Source organism: Protopterus annectens, chromosome 1.part1, assembly GCF_019279795.1.
Source record: "Protopterus annectens isolate FY-2018-M chromosome 1.part1, PAN1.0, whole genome shotgun sequence".
NCBI lineage: Eukaryota > Metazoa > Chordata > Ceratodontiformes > Protopteridae > Protopterus > Protopterus annectens.
This window is the reverse complement of record NC_056726.1, coordinates 471258196-471282527: the sequence shown is the minus strand read 5'-3', so window position 1 is coordinate 471282527 and position 24332 is coordinate 471258196. Positions and strand designations below refer to the sequence as shown.

General features: G+C 39.9%; 1 protein-coding gene across 2 annotated transcripts in view; it reads left to right on the top strand.

Annotated features, from left to right (window-relative positions):
- The first annotated feature begins 7130 nt into the window (after positions 1 to 7130).
- LOC122805884 (serine/threonine-protein kinase D3) overlaps positions 7131 to 24332 on the top strand; it is a 2410388-nt gene continuing 2393186 nt past the window's right edge. The window contains exons 1-2 of one of the 2 annotated variants that reach the window (XM_044076135.1): positions 7131 to 7320; positions 11901 to 12804. In XM_044076135.1, coding sequence (XP_043932070.1) covers positions 12511 to 12804 — 294 coding nt within the window. In that variant the 5' untranslated portion in view covers positions 7131 to 7320; positions 11901 to 12510. Of the gene's footprint in view, positions 7395 to 11900; positions 12805 to 24332 lie in introns of both variants that reach the window. The other variant, XM_044076141.1, reaches the window with a different exon arrangement.

Here is a 24332-nt window from a genome sequence, read left to right as displayed (position 1 = left end):
GAAATATTTAACACCTCTCTTGCCATGGCAAAAGTACCCTCATGGTACAAGGAAACTAATGTCATCCCACTACCTAAGAAAACCACTACCTCCAGCCCTAACGACTATAGACCAGTTGGTCTGACATCCATTGTTATGAAATATTTTGTCTGGCTGATCAAAAAAAAATCTTTCTTCATGCCTACATCCTGATTTTGACCCTCTGCAGTTTGCATACAGAGCTAATTGACCCACGGCTGATGCTATATTAATAGCACTACATATCTCACTTGAGCATTCAGAGGGCAAACACAACTATGTGAGGATGCTGTTCATAGACTTCAGCTCTGCATTTAATACGGTGGTATCAATGCAGCTGATAGAAAAACTGACACATTTAGGAATCAGTAAACATCTCTGTAACTGGATCCCGGACTTCCTGATTGAGAGATCACAGAGGGTGTGTTCAGGTAAGAACACATCAAAATGCACTACGATTAACACTGGGGTTCCAGAGGGATGTGTTCTCAGCCCACTGTTATTCACCATCCTGAACCATGACTGTTATGCTAAGCACAAGTCCAACCATATCATCAAGTTTGCTGATGACACCACAGTTGTTCGGACTCATCACAAAGGAGGATGAAAGGACATACAGAAAGAAGGTGGCATCTGTGATCAATTGGTGTAAGGGGAACAACCTTGACCTGAATGTAAGCAAGACCAATGAGATTATCATTGAATTCAGGAAAAGAAGAACAAACCACCCAATCCTCAGGATCAATGGTGAGCCAACTGGTCAAGAAAGCATGCCAACACCTCCACTTTTTAAGAAGGCTGAAAAAAGCTAAGCTTCCTCCTCATATTCTCTCCACCGTCTATAGAGGTACAATAGAGAGCATCCTCACCTGCAACTTCACAGTGTGGCTTGGATGCTGCACAGTTACAGAAAGGAAGGTGTTACAAAGAGTGGTGAGGGCTGCAAGGAAGGTAACAGGTTTCAGTCTTCCATCGAAATAACATCTTTATTCTGCAAGCAGCATCAGAAAGGCCACCAAAATAATACAGGACAATACGCATCCTGTGCACTGACTGTTTAAGCATCTGGTATCAGGCAGGAGTTATCACAGCATCTGCTGCAAGACTACAAAATTCAATAACAGTTTCTACCCCACAGTGATTAGACTACTAAACTCGGGCACTAGTCCCAGGGGTCTGGAGACATAATAAGTCAATTTTTATTATTTGTGCAATATATACTTACATATATTCCAAGTATGTGCAATATTTATTTATTATATCCATAATCAATATTATTTAACTCACTCAAGTGCAATACTAGACAAATAACTTAGGCATTTCAATCTGAAGTGTGTTTGTATTACTTTAAATAGGGTAGTTAATTTAACTCAGGTTCATAGGTTCATACTAGGCTATCTGCCCTAGGGCATTTACAAGCCTAGCCAGAGTGTGTTTGGCTTTCGCCACCCATTTTAAAATGAATTTTGCTATGCCCTTTTTCGAGGTTAGTATACTGTGCATCTGTCTAACAGTGACACAGAAGTGATACCCGGAGTAAATCTACGATCTCCCATCCACTCATCAAGATTCCTCTTGAAGAGAGTCAGTGAGGGAATCTGCCTAACCTGGACATAGATTTTATTCCAGAGTGAAGGGAGCCTCTGGGTTATGAATCTGTCCCTCCAGCATGTCCTATTTATTTCAGTGCTGAGGTTCAAGTCTCTCAAGCGTGTAGCTCGATGGGATTTGGATTTTCTGAGGTGCAGCGTGTCCATTAATTCCGGGATGGACATGGCTTTATACATCAGGCACAGATCGCCTCTGAGCAAGCGGTATGCCACTGAGTAGAGCTGGAGTTTCTTTAACCGGGCAGCATATGGCATCTGTTTGAGCCCTTTGATCCTCTTGGTGAGGTACTTTTGGGGTCTTTCCAGTTGCTGCAGGTGTCTGGTAAGGTACATCCCAAAAGGGGCATTGTACTCAATTATGGGCCTGATGAGGGATGAGTAAAGAGGCACAATGACCTCCCCTGATCTAGATGTGAATCCCTTCATGATTAGGTGGGCTATATAAAATGATTTTCTAACCACTTTGGCCACGTGGTTGTCGAATGAGAGATTGCTATCAACTTGGGTCCCCAGGTCCCTAATTACTTCTTCCATACTTAATGGATCACCATCTATGTGGTAATTTGTGGGCACTTTGTTTTTGCCGAAGGGGATGTCTATACACTTTTTGGCGTTTAGCTTGAGGCCATGGCTCTGGCACCATTTGTCTGTTTCTATGAGGCCCTTTTGTAGGATGCTTGTGTCGGCTGGAGAGTCAATTATGGCGTCCAGTTTGCAGTCATCTGTGAACTTGGTCAGCCACAGTCCTTCCATGTTGGCCTGTACCTCCGAGAAATATATACCGAACAAGAGAGGTCCCAGGACTGAGCCTTGTGGGACGCCACTTGTAACTGGTTTAGAGTCTGACATGGCTCCAGCAATTCTAACCATGTGGATTCTGTCCTTGAGTCAGTTTGCAACCCATCTAGTGACATAGGGGTTTATATTTAAGCTGGTGAGCTTATCTATAATGCCCGAGTGGGGTATTGTATCGACGGCTTTTGCGAGGTCCAGGTAGGCTGTGTGGACCACCTTCCCCTCGTCAATAGCCTTGGTGACTGTTTCAAAGAAATCGACCAGGTTTAAGAGGCAGGATCTGCCCTTAACAAAGCCAAACTGGGTAGGATCCAGTGTCTGTAGGTCCCCAATATCTTTATTTATGAGGTCCATGATGATCCTTTCCATAGCTTTGCAGACCAAGCTAGTCAGGCTTATGGGGCGATAGTTTCCAGGATCCGTTGAGGCACCACCTTTGTGGAGAGGGACCACTGTTGCTGTACGCCACTTTTTGGGTACATATCCTGTAGTAAGGCTGAGATTGAACAGTAGTTTTATGTTTGGGTTTAGATCTTCTTGGAGTTCATGTAGGACACAGCCCGGGACACCGTCTGGTCCCATTGATGCTGTGTTTTTTGCTTTGGAGAAGGCGGCTCTTACCTGAGCATCTGAGATGTCAGGGGGGCAGCACTCTGCTGGGATAGATATTTGCCCTTTTGGTGGAGAAGGGGGGGAGAAGTTTGCACTGAACCTGTCAGCTAGGATGTTGGCAATGTCTGTGGGTTCGGTGTATTTTTTGTCATTTTGGACTAATTCTGAGCATATCTGGGAATTCCCACCCAGGTTCCTAACATAACTAAAGAAAGCCTTGTGATTATCCTTAGTGTCCTGTGCAATTTTTCTCTCAAAGCTGGCCTTAGACAATTTTATGAGTGCCCGTAGTTTTTTGCTAATACTGATCAGAGATGCCTTCCCTTTTTGGGATTTTCATCTATCATGTAGTAGCTTCCTCCTTTTATTGTATAGTTTGTTTATAGCTGGGGTCCACCAGACAGGATGTCTGCCTTTGGAGGATTGGGTCTTGGTTTTGTTTGGGATTGCATGATCCATGCATTCCTGAAGGTGTTCATAGAATGCATTTATAAAGGATTCTGCGATCTGGGCCGTATTTTCCACAGGCCCGGGGGCTTTGAAGGATTCCACCTCGGTTTTGAGGAGTGTGAAATTTGCTTTAGAGAAGTTTTTCACTGTGGTTTTCTGGGCAGGGGCTGGGGTCGGGATGTGAATATCTAGTGAGATTAGTTTATGGTCTGATCTTAACAGTGAGGGATACACTTCTGGTCTGGAGCATAGAGTCTACATGTTGGTGATGATCAGGTCCAGTATGTTTTCCCCTCTTGTGGGAGTGGTGACAAGCTGTTCCATAGCATTTGAGTTTATAAATTCTAGGAACCTTTGGGCTAGGGTGTTGGAGCTAGAGTAATGCTCCCAGTCTATGTTTGGGTAGTTGAAGTCGCCCAATATAATGGTGTTTGGAGAGACCTTCATATTTTCCAGTGTTTTCAGGAAGGCCGAGTGGGGTTCCTGGGTTTGGGAGGGTGGTCTGTAGCAGGCTATAAACTGGAAGGCAGTTTTACCCACTGTTAGTTGCACATGGATAGTCTCTGATGCTTCGTGCTGTGCCACCAACCTGGAGGTGTGGGTATCTTTGACGAATATTGATACTCCCCCTCCTTTTGTGGTTCGGTCCAAGTTTTGGGGCCGAAAAACATGGTATGAGGTATAACCTGGTAGTGCTGGGGTTTTCTCGGGAGCCTTGAACCAGGTTTCTGTTACTGCACAGATATCAATGTTCTCCATGTTAAGGAGAGTTTCGAGTGCGTGCATCTTGAGGTTTAGACTTTTGGCATTGAGTAGCATTACTCTTAGTTTCTTATCCCTTGTGATACCTATGGAGGTGGGTTTGTCTTTTGAGCCTTGCCTAAAAAAGGCACTATGGGGGTGGCAAGAGCCTTTGCCAATATCCAAAAGCCCAGGGGTGACAGGTGCAAGCCGTCCCTAGCGAAGCATCGTGGCTTGTCGAGCATGTCATCCCAGGCTGACAGGCATTGGATCCCCTTTGAATGACACCAATACTTAAGCCAATTGTTGAAATTGATCATCTTGTCTTCATATTGTGGCATCATTCTTGGTGAGGGTAACATGCTACTCAAGGTCAGGGTCATACCGGCCTGGGCTACATGCTCAGAGAGCTCCTCTATGTCTCTTTTCATGTAGTCCAGGGAGGTGCATCTCAGGTCATTCACACCAGCATGGACAATGACTGAGTCATATTTGTACTTGCCTTGGAGTGACCTGAGTGCTTGCGTTACGAGGCGGATCCTAGCGCCCGACAGGCAGCTCACCGTGACCTTCTCCTTGTTCAGCCTGTTGAGCGGGACGTCAGTGTGCCTGACGATAGAGTCACCTATTACAAGTGTATCAGGTGTGTTGTTTAGCCTTAAGGGCTGTGACTGTTCGGCACACTGGCTTTGTGAGCTATGTGTTGCACGTGTTTTGTTTTGGGGTAGCGGTTGCTTGGGTGTCTGCTTTGGAGGTCTCTGTTGCTTAGGCAGATTTTTATTTAGAGCCTCCGAGTATGTTTTTGTGTGTTTATGTGTTTGGTTTGCTGTCGTGGTAGGTCTATGTGAGACTGGAATTGCAGTGAGTGTGGTTTCCTTCTCCTCCTGACTGGTTACGCCAGTACTGAGTTGAGAGAGCTTAGCCTCCAGTTTGGCTATATGGTTGCATCTCTCACATGTGTTGGAATTTGTTGGGAGGAGGAGTGGGTTGTCTGTGTACATGAGGCAGTTGTAACATTGCCTCAAAATTCCCAGATTCACCACCTGAACCGGAGAGGAGATTGACAACTGACCTTTGGACATGCTGGAATAGAATCGGGAATTCCTTTATAATTGAAAAAAGGGCCAATGGGGAACAAGGTACTCAAGGGGAGTTTGTGAGGATGTAGTGCTTTTAATTTTTTAGTGCTGACATATAATTGCTTTAGTGAGCAAGTGCCAGGCTTTAGAGTAGGAATAGGGTGTTTATTATGAGAACTAGATCAGTTCTAAGGGAAAAAGTAAAGACTTTGTGGAGCCGAGAATGGTTTAAACCCAATTAAGCGTCATTGCCCGATGCTGCGCTATGAAGGGGAGGGTATTCTTTTTGCATGCTCTTTCTTCTGTGTACTGGGAGTAGTATTGTATTTGTTAGTTATGTTTACTCCTCTACTTGTATGTGTTATTTCACTATCCTTTGTAATCACAAGAACTGAGCTGATGCACGAAATTTCGTGTAGGTTGCATGCATAGTTCTAAATGACAATAAAATTTACTTTGACTATGACTTCTTTTTATGAATTAGAATGATTCAGTTCGGTTTACCATGGATGTCAGTTACAAAAAGTTTTAAACACTGAATATGACAGCCCCTTTAAATTATAAAACTTTGAGGAACATGAACTTTTTAAGACCCCAGATGAGGACTGTTCTGCATAATGAGGTACATCTGAGTGATATGATGGAAATAACTGAAAATCCAAATAAATGGACTTTAATTAAAGTTTTGCATCAAATAAACGGACTTAAGTTTTGCAGTTAAAAGGACTGCAAAATTGTGCTCTGATTAGTAAAACCACATCTTTGTCCTGAAGTAGTTATTGGGGGGAAATGAATAATATGCAACTTGTTCGTGCATTAAAAGTGTGCGTGTGTGTGTCTGCGAGCGCGCCTGTCTTCCTTTCTGAAACGTGTAGACTAGATTATGAAACAAACAATAAAATACTGTAAGATGCTTGCGGTAAAAAATATAAAGTATATTTTTACAATGGTGAAAAACGCTGAACACTTGCAAACGAGTTAGGCTACTAGTACATACACACTGTACTAAAATTGCACATCAACTTGCTTAACAGTAGCAGTGACCTAATGTACTTAAATGACTCCACTGCATTTTTTTTTTAGTTTGAGAGGTGGTTAGACTGGTACATTTTCAGACTGAAAATCACCACGAAAACTTCATCCAGATTTATAACGAAGACACTCAAACTGGTTTTACTTTGTGGAAAGAAATAAGTTTGAAATCGTTCTACCTGCATTCCTGTTTAAATATTTATATTGGGTCCCTTATGTCTTCATCCTATCAAGTTTCTAGACTTTCATACCTGTACTGTAATAGTGAATAAATAATGATTCTTAGAATCCCCTCCCTCGCCGATTTTCGAGTTACAGAAATGTCGGCAGATTTGACAGTTTACATCCGTTGCTATGACGACATCGGGTCTCAGTATCTTATATCAGATAGTTTTCTATCAGCTAGAACTACTTTTGACAGTTTTTTTTTTTTTGGACAAATAAAGTTATACTAACCTCTCTTCAATTTCTCAACAGAAAGGGACTGTGCCTTGAACACTAAACACTTATCTTGCTACAAGTGTAATTAGCTTCTATTCCGATCTAGATGCCTTTGGGAGAGGCCGCGTTGTTCGCTACTGTTCTCACTGCTGCTGCATCTCTTGAAGCACCGTTAGAGGTCGCAGAGGCTTCATCCATTATCAGAAAAAAATAGCGGTTCCCTAAGTGTCTGCCACCAGCCCAGGCGTACCAAATCATGCTTGCTGGGAGTAGTAGTTTATGTATTCACTTTGTCTCACATAAACCATCGTCCATCTTCCCCTAGGAGACTACATCTCCCGCGTATACCTACTTGCACCCCTTCGTCTCAGGCACGGGCACAGCTGGAACGGGATAATATGATGCGCGTGAACCAACACGGAGTTGACTTGACGGCGGAATGAAAAGTTTATAGTAGCATCAGCAAGCGACTAAGTAGTAGTTGTTTACTGTGGATGCAGTGTGGAGTATTATGTATTTTGCTCGCGCTCCATTTATCAACGGTATGTCCTTGCTAAGTATTGAAAAAAAGGATGGTGCGTTCGTAGTAGCTGAAATGCATTAATTTAGTAACCAGGTTTGTTTTAAACTTTAGTAAAAGCAACACCGCCCTTCAGTGGGACTGAGCAGGCATGGGAGAGTTGTTTTGGATCTTTCCATCTCACTCTGGTTTTGGTGTAGGTGGCAGTATTTGGGAGATATGAAGTAATCTGATGGCTTCTCACCGTACATATGTACTAGTTTAGGAACTTAAAAGAATGTTAATTTCCTTCTCATCACACGCAATACTACTAACTGTATCTTTTTTTGAGCTTTGGGGAACTGCAGGGTGGGGGCAGAGGTTGCTTGTCCCAAGTGGGAGGGTCCAGATGTGGTTGCGCGCTTGTACAGATGTGTGTGTATGTGTTGCGAAGCGGAACCGTAGCACTGTTGCTGATGGAAAATATTTCGGCCTAGAAGTGCTTTCTGAGCTTATTCCCGTGAAAAGCAAGGATATTACTGAGAAAGTGATCGCTGATAACTAGTTAGTGCTGGTTTTGAGCAAGACAACTTTTTAAATAATGTTTATTGAAGTTTCTTTGAGAACAGTTTGAAAAATGCAAATATAATAATGAAAGTTGCTTTTTAAAGGTAAAAGTCGATGTCATATGTTGCTAAATCTGTATATTGCGCAGACAGTTTTGTAGTGTCTACGTTTCCCTCTTCAAATATAACTTTATCTATGTATTTTTTGTGTGTTGTCGTCTGCGGTTTTGTCATGTTCCAGTAAAATAAAATGTATGTTTACTGCTGCTGTCGTAGTCAGTCGTTCACTGTCAGCTCAGCTGTGTCAATGCTAAAGCCTACAAATGTAATTTATAAAGATTTTAATGTTACTTAGCATGCTCACGGTTATTAAGTGTGCATACAGTGATCTGAATAACAGAACACCTTTAGCTGATCTTAAATCTGAACAATACTTGCTACCAAACTGCTATTCTTTAATTGAATGGGTTTGTTTTATACATTGCGTGGTTTGTTGTGTCACTGTATAAAATGTTGTTCTTCTCCAGATTTTTAAAATTTCATAGATTTTTAATTTGTTTTCCTTTTTAAAGTGTCGTGCTACAATGTAATTTAATGCACTTTTTATTGCTTGAAGTCTGTATCAATTTCTGTTTTGTTAGGTGGCTTATAAAGCAGTTGAGCATTTTATCATGTAAAAGATGGGGAATAAATGTCCAGATAATCCTACCTTATGCTGTGGTAAATTGGAATACAGTACCAGAATAGGTACAGTAAGCTCACTTATGTCTACATGCAAACCAGAATACATACGCGTGTTAGACAAAGGCTGCAACAACAGGTATGCTAATGGTATTGATAAGGGTGGTACTTCAGATGCTGAAACAACTTAAATATGTAACAGTCACCCACTGCTATCTATGCAATAAAATTACAGAGCAAAATATGTGCATTGCTGGAAATCTCTGTTATTTTATATCCAGACTTTTTTCAGTCTTTTTGCAGAGAATGCATATGTTAAATTTCTGGGTAAAGGTATTCTGTATGTTTTGAAAAGGTCTTTCAGTTTGCATTAAGTTTTAGAGTCAGCTGATAAGGCACAGTATATAGATTTCTGTGTGTAATGATAAAGATGTTTCAGGTACTTCACTGACAATTTGAACTGCATTATATCTTATGGTACCACAAGCTGCATAAATAAACCATAACACATTGTTAAGCAAAGCCCTGGTTGGGCTTGGGGTGAATTTTAAAATTAACTTCTTAAAGGAACACCATTTACACAAGTTTAGGATTACCAGATTGCATACCCTGATATGCCATCAGTTTATATTTAAGTTTCTGTGCTTCAGAAGATACAGGGGTTTATCCTCGCTGTATATAACAAGAATGCATTCAGATGTATGCTTCAGTAATTTTCCAGGGCACATGTTGAAGAGAAAAAAATTAAAGGACAGTGAGAAGGTCACTTTACTTGTTGCTGTAGATATCCACAAGAGGTTGTGTTTTTTGTTTTTCAGCTGATATGGTAAAGGCAGAACAATGCCTGGCATGGGTCAGTAGTAAGAGGTGTAATATACTTTTACATCCACTTACACACACACACACACACACACACACACACACAAAATCAGGGGAGGCTCACTGCTGTATTTGAACTCCATACCTATAGACTGAGTGACACAATCTACACACTAGTGTATTATATGCACGTGCCACAGCAGAGGTCTCAGTGGTAGCAGTACAGAGGGCAGAAATGTTTGAATGCTTTGCAAGCCACATTTCCCCCCTAAAAAAAGGTTACATTTGTGTGTCATACATCACAAGAATTTTTTTACAGAAGTTTACAAAAAATACTTGAACTGAAGTGTTCCTGTTGTACTATAGATGTAAGCAAGCTTAATGATTCAGAATTGCTGTAAACTTTGAAACTACTATGTTTTGCACATTGTTGTATCTCGTGACCTGCTTAGGAATTAAGATATGCTTGACAGGTGTGTCAGAAATTGAAAAGAGGCTTACTGACACAAAGGGCAGGCCCACCAAGATTAAGTAATCTGAGAGTCTGAGAGATCCCAGCTGTGTCAGATGAAAAGCTTTTTATTTGCTCTTAAAGGTATTCTTGTCTGTGTTTTATATTTTAGTGTGATAATGAGAATGCATATTTATATCATGACTTATTTAAGTTAACAGTGACTTTCATTTCCAAATAGTGCTTTGAGACTACTTTTGGAATTCTCTACTTGTTTGCTGTACCCTGTGTAGCTGCAGGTTCTCATTCAATGTTAAGCATTTTGTCAGGTGGTTGTATCCTGCTTAGAAGTATATTAAAGCAAGCATACCTCACCATTCTGAATGTCTGGCCCTTAAACATTATACTAATCCTGTGTCCCAGAAGCTTGGAGAAGTAATTTTGCAATTCAGTTGGTGATGGGAATGAGCACATTCATGAAAAAATGTAGTGGAACTATTTTATGTATAGGTACAGGATTTTCTGTATGTTTAGATAAGAACTCATTGCAGTCTTCACTGCTTAACCTCAGAAAGACTTGCAGGAAGCAGATTTTTTTCCTGCTTTATCTGCTACTGTTTGGCCAACCACTGTTTCAGACTGCACACACCTCCACACTACTCTTCCTCTCTGACTACCAGCTGGCTTTCCCTTTTGCTCTTTGGGGATTTCCCTTGTACTAAATGCACATTTTTCTTATCAGGTGGGCTGCTGTTCTCTTTGAGGCATCTGTATTCCAGTAGGCCTTGCTTATATTGTGCAGAGTAGGGAGCTACACAGTTGTGAGTCAGGCTCGTTGTCTTTACCAGCCAGAAGGAAGCATTTTCTGTTTTGACTTTTAATTTTTAGAAGATAAGCTGATTTCTGCACATGGCTGATCTTTGTACTGCATATGACAACACTTGTGTCCAGCAGGTACAGTCCTGGTACTTAGTTCTAGAGGAGGAGGACACTCGTACTGACCTGTGGCTTCTTGTGTTTTAAGTCGAGGAGTTGTAGAAGGAAGGCTGACGACCTGTGTTCAGTCAGCAAGGGGAGTATCTGAAAGTATGTTCAGTTAAAATGGATAGAAATGCTGAGCCAATGAAAAGAAATATTGTATTCATCCTATCACCAATGCAGTGGGTAATAAGAGCTGTTTAAATGGGAGATTTACATATTCCTTGTCTTCACCTGTTAGTAAGCTTTTTATCCAGTTAATAAGTGCAAGAGTTCTGCAGCATTTAATGTTTGCACACAGTCTTAAGCACATACAAATGTGTTGATTTTAGTATGCCAACCTGATATTGTATCTTATTAAAATTCTTATTTTTGTATAAGTGTTGATCTTTTAAGATCTGTCCGCTATTTCTGCTGCATGAGCCTTTGTTAATAGTGTCCAAGAACATTAATTTGGGATCTCTAACAAAAACTTAAAAAAAAATATAGGTTTATAGATTAGTACTAGGCTAACTGCCCTTGCGAACCATTTTAAGCCTAGCCAATTATATGTGAGGCTCAAACCCTGCACTTGGTTGTTTGTAAGGCAAACACCTTAACCATTAAGCCACCCTCCCAATATTTGAAAATGTAGCTGTTTTATTATTCCCCGTGCAAAAAGCAAGAACTTTTGAAGGCAGCACCTGTGTAAGATAATGAAAAAAATCCAAACTAACATCAGTTTGCAGAATGTTCGCATTCAGTATTTGTTTATTATTATTTTTTTGTGAGGATTATATCCATGAGGAGGTATAAATTCTGGGAGTACCTTCCTGATTTGTCTTGCACTGCAGTAGCTTACCTCCACCGACCACTTAAGTTACTTAAAAATCATGGTTTTGCTGCAAAGAAATAATGTTTTTACTGTCAAATGTAGTCCTTCATTCATTGATTTATTTATGCTGAAAATCTGAAGCAGAGTCAGGTAGTTAGTATCTGCATGCTGACACCCCAGAGCCCTTACCAGTTGCAAATGAAGTTTTGTAGTCAGTTGTGCTTCTGCATGCGATTTCAAATTCAAACTGCTTTGACTTAATGCTGCATTGTTTGTAATTTATTTATTTTTGTCCTTTTTTTTTTCTTTCCCAGAATATTAATTCTTGCCAGGCTCAAGTGAATCTATGAAGAGTAGCTGTTCAAAATAACAGAATGGACAAAATTGTACAAAGAGAATTAAGTTTCGGGGATTTTTGGCAATCAACAGAAACAACTTGCATTTGATGGACTGCAGTACTGGATTTGTTGTCTTCGAATGATTTAGCGAGATGTAACACGCACAATAAAGAAATGAATTTTCCGTCAGTGGACCCTTGCTACCAGGATCCAGTCTCTGTGCAATACATCAATGTTTCCTTATAGACTGTACACTGTGGATTACCAGAAAAGACTAAACATTTGTGTGATTGTTATAGTTTTGCAGTTGCTCTGGATTTTAAAGTGATTTTGTAGGGTTGTAAATGTACAGCCCTTGTAGCCTCACAGAAGATGGTACTGATTCTGCTGAGCTGGTGTATTGATTCTAGTGTGAACCATCCTTCTAAGTGAACTGGCAAAAAAGACTGCAGTGGAGATGCTGCTTGTGGTTTGTAAACCAGGACCAAGAGTTTGCTGAACTTCATTCTACACTCCCAGTTCCCTCTACTCGTCTGCAGACCAAGAGTTTAAGTTAAGCTGCTAGAGATCAGCACAGCTAAAACAGATGTCAGCCAGTAGCAGCTCTTCTCCCCCCTCCTTGCAGAAATTCTGTCCTCATGGATTACAGGCTGTTGTGCCACAAATACCCTTTCCCTCCCCCAGCCCTCCAACTGCCCTGTACAGCCGTCTCTCAAACGGTAGTCTTGGTGCCCCCAGCCCTACCAATTCACGGGGCTCCTTTCATGGGGTCTCATTTTTACTTCAAATAGGATTGACCAGGGAGACAGTAACCCTAGAGGCCCAGGATATGTCTCTTTCAGCTGTTAAAGACTTGGTATGCTCAATCGTAGATCAGAAGGTATGTACTTTTTTTTTTTTCTTTTAATTCAGTGTGACATAACTTGTCAGTTTGTGTGATAAATATTTATTCTGCAGTCAGAATTTTACTGAACCTAAAGCTGCTAGTGTGCCATGCTAGTGTGCCATGTCATTATTCTGATATTTGTTTGGTAGGCAAGCTAATTTCTCATTTATTTATTGAAAGAGGAACATTTTCTGTTTCTCATTTGTGTTAAGTAAAACATAATGGGCTATTTGAACTGTTTTCTGCCATAAATTCAGATACACATCTGTGTGCCACAAATGGGAATGTGTGGTTAATTTCCTTGTTTCTTCCATTTTGCGGAGTAATGATGTAGTTCATTTTTATCCTGATTGTTTTATTCTGTTTTGTCCTTTTTAATGCTATAAGAACATCGAAAGTTATGATTTTTGTCTATCCCATCATGCTGTAAAAATATAAAAAAATAAGTTTGTGTCTCTGTGAAAGCTAATGTATATGTATTTTGGGTTAAAAAGGTGTAGATTTGGTTGGCTTTGTGATGCTTTCCTATTATAGTTTTACTTGTCGGTCATCTTTCTCTGTTTTTAGGCAGTTTACAAAATATCTACATAAACTGTTTGAAAACTTTAATGAATGATATTAATACAATTGTGTTAAGAATGCTATTAAACACCAGTCCATGCTTGATTAAAAATGAGGACTTTGGTACACATTCAGTAGGTAGGACACAGATCTGGACTTCAGATCAGCATCAGAGAGTAGGTGTGATAGAAGTAAAATGTGACGTGTAGAAAAAGGCTTGTTTTCTGAAACTGATTTTTCTGAATCTGCAGGTGGACCCAGCGAGTGTTCTTGTAAGATAGGATAGTACTTGTTTGGCGAAATGGATCAAAACATAGAAAGTACAAAGGCTATTGAGTAGTGCAGATGTAGCTGTTGCACCAGGCACAGTGCAAGAGCAATATGATCTGTAACCTCTCAGACTACATTTTAGAATTGGCTGTACTCACCAGAGCGCCACCTTATTAGCTGTGTATACTGGCCATTGCACTTCCCAAGTTAGAGTAGCTCTCAGCAGGAAGGTTTTCAGAGGGCTCGAGTAGGTTGACTGTGAATATAGTCTTGCTTTTAGACCACATTAAGTTCATACTGTGACTTATGCTTGATCTTTCATAGGATGCTGTCAAGGATGTTTTGCTTTGGTGGGCTGATGTGTGGCCAGTCTTCCTGGGTCATGTTTGATAGAATGCAAGAATTCTTCTGTGATTCATTTGTAGTAATTGATCCCCAAGCAACATTTCTGTTTGGATTCAACCATAGTAGTTTCCTGTTCATTAAATCAAAATCTACTCTTGCAATGAGTTTTAAATTATTTGAGAGCACTAAGCAGTCCTGCTACCAGTTGTTATAAGTCCTTTAACGAAGAAAAACAAAGGCTGGTGGGGAAACCTGTCTCCAGCTAAATAGAAGATCTGGATTTGTGTAGATCTTTTCTTTAGAAGGAGTATTACTACCATTTTAAAGTTTTATGGTGGATTAAATTGCATGTATTAACAGAGGTTCCAGAAATCTTTCTTCATACCAAAATGACATGCATGGAGTCGGGTTTTGTTCAGAACAAGTTGGATGACATAAAAGTGTTTCTGTAATGGCTAAAAGAATGGCAAAGGTTTTTCAAAATTGATCAATGTGGTTTTGTGGAGGAGAGGTAAACATTTGACAACATTAGTCGAAAAATGATTATCCAGAGGAAAGCAGAACATAAGAAAATACTGCTGTTGGTGGTGGGTCTTGATGCAGAAAAATTATTCGGAGTAAACTGGGATTTTTATGAGTAGAGCAGTGGTGATGACAATGATGAGGTTAATTAGGAGGATATATGAAACGACTGGAGGCAAAAATCAAAGTGGGGAGATTCCTCTCCGATAAGTTGTGTCTGAACAAGGAACTAGGAAGGAGTCTTCTCTTTCCCCTTTGTTTGCAAAATAAGGGCCTCAGAAATTCAAGGGTATAATTGGTATGGTATTCAAGAAAAATTGTCTTTGGACCTGATAGAATCAGAAAAGGGACACATATATGTGTGGAGCATTCTGAGACAGTTCAGTTTTTTTTCCTTTGGATATAAAATGAATGAAGATGGTTTACAGCTGTAGCCTTTTGTATATACCCACACTTGATTTGGTTCGGTGATCCCCATATTTATGGGGACATGATAAAATGCAGTTTTAGGAGTATGGGTTAAAAATAATTCTGTTATGGCAACTAAGGATATGTGGAAAAAGGCTAAACAAAAGTTAATACAAAAACTGAGAAAGGAAGCTCTTGCCCGTGGATATGGAAAGCAAGATGCAAGCAGTAAAATGTTTTGTCTCTCTAGTTTTATACAGAGGTCAGGCATGGAGGAGAAGTTGTGGATAGTAATTTATAAAGAGTTGAAGGATTTTATCTGTGATGGGAAGAAGGCAAGAGTCAAGTGGGGATAAGTTCATACTTCCAGTAGAATAAGGAAGTTTAGGATTATCTGATTTGAAGAAAAATGTTAGAGCTAAACACTTAAGGCTCTCATACATAACACAAACTGAAAGCTCCAATTCAAAGTGGAAAAGGATGATTATGAAGTAGGGGGTTAATTCAAGAAATAAGGGAAGAGTGAGATTTTTTGATCCAGATCCGTAAGGAGAATAACAGCCCTACAGAATATTATATTCACAAAGTAGCAGAAAGTATACTAAGAACTAATCCAACACCAGAATGAAGAAAGGAGATTCTGCCAATGAACATGATGGCAAAGGGGGGGGTGGCATGTACTGGAGGAAGTTGGCAAAGGAACCAAGGTATTGGGAAGAAATAGCCTGAGAGGGAAAGGTAATAGAATGGAAAGAGGCCAAAAAGACATTTTGGATTGCAGACTAGAGATAATCGGAGACTGATATCAGAGAATAGGCAAAGAGAAAGGGATAGGGTAATCCTAAATGAAAGAAAGACCTGCACTGGTCAATTTTAATGTAGAACAGAAGTTGCTGTTTAAAAAAGGGCCTCTCTCTTTAAAAAGAGATAATTAGTATGGCATATAAAATGTTGCAAAATAACTATAGAAGTCAATTGGAGTAGGTTGGAAGACATTTGGAAGAGATGTTAAGTAAGCAGTTCATAAAGGAACAATGAAAGGACATGTGTATGAATCCCAAATATGCAACAAAATCTAGAAGATTTAGGATTTTTGCTTGGAAGTGTCTGCATATATATTTTTGTACAAGCAAACTGTAAAGAATTTCCTCAGGTAGGTGGCAAATATTAGAGGTGTAATGAGGAAGAAAGGTACCTGGGAGGGTTCCACTTGAAACCGTCAAATGTTCAGAACATTGAAGTTCTAATCATCGAGACCAGAACATCGAAGGTTCAAAATGAACCACACAAAAAGAAATGCAGGGGGGCTTCGCCCCCTGCAGCCCCATGTGGGGGGTTGCATCCCCCCACCCCCCTACTTTAATATTCCAACTCTGAGATTGCACTACAGTGGGGTAAGGGAAATCTCTCGTTTACCGCTATATGCGGTAGTGCTAAACGGGAAATTTCCCGTACCCTACCTGCAATGCCAACACTCAGATGGCACACACATGCAGGGCACCTTGCTGCCCTGCATACACATCCAAACTTTTACAATTTTACTTTACCTGGCACTTCCACTTTGAACCTTCGATGATCAGAACTTTGATGTTCTGAACATTCGACTGTTTCAAGTGGAACCCTTGGGAGGATGTGTTGAGTGTAATGAGTTGACAGACTTTTTAAAACATCTCTGCAGACTACTCTTCCAGAAGTACTGGGCAAGCAAATGAGTGTAATTAAATAAATGATTGATCTGAGTTGCCCAGACATTCTAGGGCCTTCTGGTGGCTGCCAAAAATGTAATTACTAGAAAATGGAAATCTAAGCCAGCGATACTTGAAGTACCAAATATTGTAACAATAACAGAACAGGATGTGGGATATTTAGAAAAGGACAGTAGCTCACTGCAAATCCTTACTTTCAAAAAAATCACTTTTCATAGAAAACAAAAACGAACCCCTGAGGGTTAAAACTGTTTTACACACAGGTTAAGCGCTTTTATCTGCTAACTGTACAGAACATAGCATATTGTCTATCCAAAATATATTCACTTTCCCAATCTAGTAACACCATATATGGGGGTGCACGCCACCCCCATACCTACCCCGTTTTTTGTATTATCCCTTGAACCAGTGGGAGAATATGCTAGTAAGTGTGTATACTACACTAGGTTTTTGGATGATATTTTAATTTTATGGGATGGTACAACAAATGAAGTAGATGCATTTGTGAAGTATTTGAATGACGACAGTAGTTATTTAAAATCCACCCATAGTAGTAGCATGACAGGGATAGCATGCAGTAGATAGAAAACATTTCAGGAGTTGATTCTTGTGTTCTGTCTTTGGTTCTTTTGTTTTCTGTATACATCATTTTCATTGGGGAGCTAGTTGGGAGAGAGAGGCCCCCAGCAGCACTGCTTTGCAGATAATGCAAAACGCTACCTATTCCTTGTCTCAGGACAGATTATTTACTGCCAGTTCTCAAGGCAGTGACTGAGAATGCATCGCAAGTGGTTGAATACTGATCTTCTGAAACTTGGTGCTTGTAAAACAGTGGCATTGGCAGTTCACTACATTCTGAGAGATTTCACCTCTCCCATAATCTTTTTTGATAAGTTATAGTTTGTGTATAAAGTGAAAGATAAATAATGGGGTATGTTAGGGTTAGCCTGACCCTTCATCATATTCCTACTTAAACGTAGGCATAGGTTACGTTGTGCGCCTTCCCTCTGCTCAAGACCTTACTCGTGTATGTTATAGTCTGTCTGTGGTTTGACTTCTATAGCTCCTTTGCTCCTAACATAGAATTTGATTGCCTGTGGAATTCTGTGCCTGCTGTAGTTGGTCTGTTTATTTACAACTAGTCCAGGTAATCATCACATTACTTTAGTTTTATGTATTCTGCACTGGTTGCTGAGTCAGTCTTGTACAACTATTAAAACTTACAGTGTATATATTAAGCCCTGTAACCTTCTTATCTGAAGGATATCCTGGTCCCTTACTCTTCCATTTAATGATTTCAGCTGCGGGGCCCTCCTTGAAAGGATCTCCCAGTCCCATAATTTTTTGAGTTGGTATATTCAGCCCTTTATCTGCTGGTTATATACTGTCTTGCCAGGCCATTGTGCTCTTCGTCCTAGGAATTGTTGGTGTATTTCAGTATGGCTGGAGATACTGGGAGTTTTATTCCATCAAACACCCTATCTCTAAAACCACCCTCTTCTACTGGTTGAGAGAGTTCCCCATTGTGGCTGTTTAAGAGATCCCTAAAGGCAACCTTTTGTTCCGGAAGTAGTTGGTCTTTTTTGTAACTGTCTTAATGTATTTTGCATCTTTTAACATTTCTGTTACGTTATTACCACTGTCGTGTTTGTCTGCTATATTTGTGAATTGTTACAGTAAGATTTGATATTTTCAAAGAAATTCCCCAGTTCCCGGTTTTGTAAAAGTTCTATAGGATTTAAAAATTGTGCAGCCCATTAATGCGAAGCGACTGTTTGGTCGTGAAAGCTCTTAACTTATTTTTTTTACATTAAAGTATATTTGTCCTAAAGCTGGGTGATTCTGTTCAGTTTATTTATTACGTATTTGTTCTTGTACCAGTGGCAGAATCGTTATCCAGGAACCGTTTTTTATTTTATCATTAGGGAAGAAGTAGTCTGGGTGTTCTTGTACCAGTGGCAGAATCATTATCCAGGAACCGTTTTTTATTTTATCATTAGGGAAGAAGTAGTCTGGGTAGCTTAAGTTATCAGTCTCCTATAAGGAGATCCTTTTATTGTGCTAGATGCAAAGTGATCTCTAGAGAGGTGCAATTTGGTCCTCAGACTATCTCTTACTCCAACCTCGCTGTAATGTGCTGGTCAGACTTTCTACACTGAAAAATCCATTTCCTATTGCATAATTTGTCTTGAGAATTGAGAGCACTGAACCGTCAGAGAGGTAAAGGGGCAGGTAAAAGTTCCTGGACATTCTGAGTGCAGTTGGGCTGTAGTTTTCAAGTACATGCTGGTACATGCTTTCAGTCAAGTATAAACAAATCCCTCTGACATCACTTTATTGTGAAAAAAAGAATATCGCACAAGCATATTTCTTGCCCTAACAGTGGAATTAATTTTGAAAGAAATACCCAGCAAATAAACCATAGTTACTATTAGAGCCACAAGCTCTCTTGTAAGTTAAAGTGGCTTTTCACTTTTGTTCAAATGTATAATTCTTTGTTGTTGTTTGTCTTTCGGCTTTTCCCAGTAAGAGGTCGCCACAGCGGAACTCCGGTCCGCTAATGATTGGCAGTAAATTTTTACGAAACACCGAGGTGCCAGCTCAACGCCCAGCCTTCAACTAAGGTATGCCCATTTACGCATGCATATCTTTCGAACGCTACCCAACTGCGGGGAGGACATGCAGACTCCACACAGAAGGCACTCCCAAGCCACGCCGAGAATCTAACGGGAGGACCTCTTACTGTGAGGTAACAATGCTACCGCCATACCACCATGTTATTTGGGTAAAGAGAACTGTTTCGGACAAATATGTTGCCTTGAATAGAGGGAGCAGGACTCCCTTGCTACATCTCCTCCTTTTAACATTGTGTTTTATACATTCTTGTCACTTTTGAATGAGGTATATCAAATATTTGTGTGGTGGTGTGTGTGGTTTCTTTTTTTTTTTTTTTTTTTTCTTTTTTTTTTACAGACTGCACTTTGAATTTTTAGACACTTATCATTTTCTGAGGTACTTGTATACAAATTCTGTTAGTACTGCTTTATAATCTTTGTACTAGGTATTGAGTGCATTTAATGTATATTGTTTCCATATAGAAAGAACATGGAAACTTTTTAAGTAAATGTCATGCTGTAGAAACAATTTTCAGTTTGGAAGTTTCTACTCTTTTTTTGCCTGACTTGAGTGAGTGGATTAATGAGTTGACAGCTGTTTGTGTCTTATTTTTTGTACCATTGAGAAGTTTTGTTTCTACGTGACTTGTAGAAAACCTAGGGAAATGTTGGGAATTAGGGTTACAGTGGTCGAAGAGAGATGCTAGCTGATTCAGCACATAAATGATTTAGTTGTTTTTTTATTTATTTATTTTTTTTTTAGTTTGCCATTTAAAACTAAACTGTTTTCTAATACATTCTAATTTTTATGCTAATTTGAGTGCAGCTAGAATGAGAATTTGAAGTCTGTATGTTCAGCAGTGCTACCGAATGACTGTTTTATTTCCATTAATATTTTGTATATATATGTATGGTGCATGTTTCTGATATTTCTGTTGTATTGATTGCTACTTTTTAAACATAGCTATGTAGATCTCCATTGTATGTATATAGTATTCAGATGATGAATGGCTGAAGGGATTGTTTATTTAATGTTGCTGGAGATGCTTGGAGATGGCAATGGTTGTATCAAATGTGAAATAATTCCTGATCTTCAGTTGGCTCTTTTTCAGTGTTGTTGTGTCATTGTTCTTTATTGTTTATATATGGTTTAGTTCTGCTGTTGTGTCGTGTTGTGTGTGCATGTGCTTGGAGGAACGTAATTTCATTCAGCTGTATTTGGTATAGTTGAATGACAATAAAGTTTGCTTTGCTATTCAGTTGATCTGTTGCTTGCCATTTACTTAAAGCCTGTGAAACATTTTTGACTGTCAGTTCTGAAATATTGCATTTTTTTTCTTCTTTTGCTGTCCAATTCCCAGGTTGTAGCTGAAATGGGTCCTGCTTGGATCCATGCAATACTCCAGTTAGCAACCAACCAAAAATCTTGCATTTGGCTTTTAGTCTTATGTTCTACTAAATTAAGCTTTGTTTTGGTGTTGGAAAACATTTAATAAATGGCTGTAGTTTCAATTAAGTTTTGGATTTTTTTTTTTAATTTGTAGTCCTTTTGCTAATTGTTTCCTTCATTCAGCTGAATTTGTTGTGTTTCAGATATCCATGCTCCTCAACATTTTAGTTGTTTGCCTAGGCATTTCTGTGATTTGCATATACAGAACATGACGTGTTGCTATATAATATCTATGTCTCTAAATTTTTCATAATTCAGACCACTATCTTTTATTATTAAAGGAATTGTGTGATGGGAGTTCATTTAGGGTCATGGTCACAATTTTCTCGTAGGAACTGTACATGCATACCTTTTGCCCTGTTGACATTGAAAGTAGGTAAAAAGGACCCTGATAGGTTGATGTATCCAGTCAAAAATCTTCACATCTAATTAGTATAAAATTTAATTTGAATCCCCTTTTCTTCAATTATTAATATGGGCTACTACTCACAAAAAAGACAGAATGACAAAAACGATGGAATATATAATCACATCATTAGAGACAGTGTAAAATCTGTAGACTTAATGAAATATATTGCAAAATTTTACCACACAAGGTAATTTTTATTTAGACTTCTGAAAACTGGAAATGTAAGATGTGTGCCCTCTGTCATTAAGTTTGGTGCCTGTAGTATGTTAGTATGTTGGCTGCGTGTGTGTTTGCATGCGCTTGACAGCTTCAAAAATCATGTGAAGGGGGGTAAATCAAGCATGGAAATAGGCACAGATTTTTCAACCCTCCCTTTCAGGAAACCGTTGTCAGTCTGTCAGTAGAGGTCTAACATGCAAAATTTCAAAAAAGCAATGGAAAGGAGGATCAAAGACAGAAGTGGGCATCTCTGAACCAAGGACAGTCAAAAATGCCAATTTTGCTTCTTAAATTTTCCACCCTGGCAATGCTTAAAATATCTCCTTCAGTCTAGGCCTCCATCTTCTACGGTGGCATCAGATTAATCTTGGACCCACTAGGTTTGAGACTTGTCCAACATGGATGCACATGTCAATGGGAATCCTGTCCCCCAATTTCAAGATAATCCATCTCATCCTGCAAACTAGACATCCCTCCTTACACCTATTCTACAGCAAATGTTGGCCCAGGTTGTGATAGAACTTGTGCCCTCAATCCGTATGGGTAGAGGTTTCTATTCAAGGATTTTACTGGTGCCGAAGATCGAGGGAAATCCTGTCCTAGACCTCGCCTTTTTCAATCCATTTGTCAGGGTTCCAAAATTCAAAAAGTTATCCCTTCAAACCCCGTTACCATGAAGCGGCTGGAAGGAATGAGTGTAACACTGACCTGCAAGATGCTTATCACCACATTCCAAGCTGGGTCTGGTGTGGTGTCTGACTGGCATTAACAGTTCTCTATCTTGTTCTTTGTGTATTTACAAAGTGCCTGGTTCCAGTGATTGTTTACTACAGACTTCAAGGCATTCATACCTTTCCATATTTACAGCCACTCTTCCCCCTCCCCCCAGTTGTCAGGATTCCCCAGGTATAGATCATGAAACTCCTGCTCTTTCTGGCATTTCGACTGAACCTGCAGAAATCCTCTCTTATCCCATTCCATTCACTATTTTTTTTTTCTAGGTTTGTCCCTCAGAGATTTTCTCCCATTGGACAAATAGAACAGTTTGGAATTCTCCAGCCAGTCTCTGGCTTCTCCCAGGGGATTTCTCAGGATTCTGGGTTTCATGGCCTCTATGATTCTCAGTATTATGTTAGCTAGGCTTCACATGAGGAGTTCAGTGATACCTCAGATCAGTCTGGACTCTAAAACAGCATCCCATATCTTTTTCAGGTTCCTGTCCTAGGGTTTGTCAGAAAGGACCAATTATCTCTCGGCGTAGGCCCCCTTTTCTCCCTTCAGTTTTCCTTTCAGTCTGTCAATTGATGCTTCAGACTTTGCCTGGGGTTGTTTTCAAAAAAGTGTGAAAGTGCAAGGTCTGTGGAACTTCCAAGGACGGACAAAAAAGCCCGTAAATGTCAGAGATCTTGGCAGTTTCTTTCTAACGTAGTACATAAACAAGGATGTATAAAGTCTTATCCCCTTTGCAGACTTTCTATGATTGCCTTGGAGGTAGCAACTCTGCTCAGTTTAATTCTTGATGCTTTGTATATTATTTTGCTCGTGACATAATGTGGCAAGACCAGCTTTGCTGGAGCAGGACACACCCTCACAAATGGAAACTACACCAGGAGTCTTCCAGGAATTGATACAACTATGGAGAACACCTCAACTAGATCTATTTGCCTCTTTTCAAAACAGACAGTTTAAAGAAATTCTGCTCCAGAATTTCTTGTAAACAGACCTGGCAGACAGATGCAGTCTAATTCCGATGGAGAGGAGTTTTTTGCCCTTTCCACTGATACCCAGGATTCTTCTAAAGATCTAGAAGCACTCTTCAAAGATTGTAATGGTGGTAACTTCCTTTGACCCAGGCAACGGTGGTTCTCCCTTCTGAAATTGGCCAAGGGCAGTTACAAAACCCTTCCTTACTGATTGAATTTACTCCCACCAGACGAGAGTGTTTGATACACCCCCCCCCCCCTGAAAATTCCTTAGTTGACTGCCTAGATGACAGTTTTGATACATTTTTAGGTACCTTTTTTTCCTGAGGACATGCAACAGGTATTAAAGAAGATGAGAGAACTGCTGCTAGAAAACTATGTATGTGTAAATAAAGACTTATTTTCTACTTGGGGTCACTCTAAGAACCAGGACCCTTTCAAGGCACAGTTGCGTCTGGTTTTTGACTATTTGTGTGAATTGTTATCCTCTGACCTCTTATTCTATCAAGAGTCATCTTTTGGCAATTTCTGCTAGTCTGCCCTTGGATCCCTTCTTTCAAAAACTGCTTAACTTGAAGACTGGTAGAAAAGGGTTTTACATATCTGCCCACTTAGAAAATAGTTGGCTCCTTCTTCGGAATCTTAATTTCATGCTTGAAAAATTGATATTTCCATTTGAACCAGCTCATCGGACTGATTTGAAGATTTTAATCTGGAAAACTGTTATCCTTCTTGCACATGACATAGCAGTGGATATATCTGATTTACAAGCTCTAATGGTAGGTCATCTCTACCTCCTCTTCCATTAAGGATATTTTTTTGAAGTAATCCTTATTTTATGCTTAAAGTGGTTTCAGAGATTACTTTAAGACAAACTGTTAATCTCCTGTAGTTTTACCAGACCCTAAAGCAGGAAATAGAGAATTCTACATGCGGTGCATGTCCACAGGTAGTTAAGATACTACTTGGACTTCACTACCTCCTTCATGAAATCCGATCAACTGTTTGTCACCTGTGAGGGTAAGGAAAAAGTACAGCCAATGTTAAAGCTGACAATTTCCAGGTGGTTGCCTCATGCTGTGCTATGCTTACCTTAAGTTACTTCCAAGCAGGATTAGGGCCCATTCTGCTAGGGCTTTGGTTTCATCTATGGGTTTTTAGAAGGGGGTGGACTGTGTTCTAGAGACAGCAACATGGTTCTCTGTATGTACATTCAAAAGCATTACAAAACTGCAGTAATTTTCCGTGTTCAGAACAGGCTTTGCTTGGACCATTGCCCAGTGGCTCTTGGAGGGGGGGGGGATTCTGAAGTTC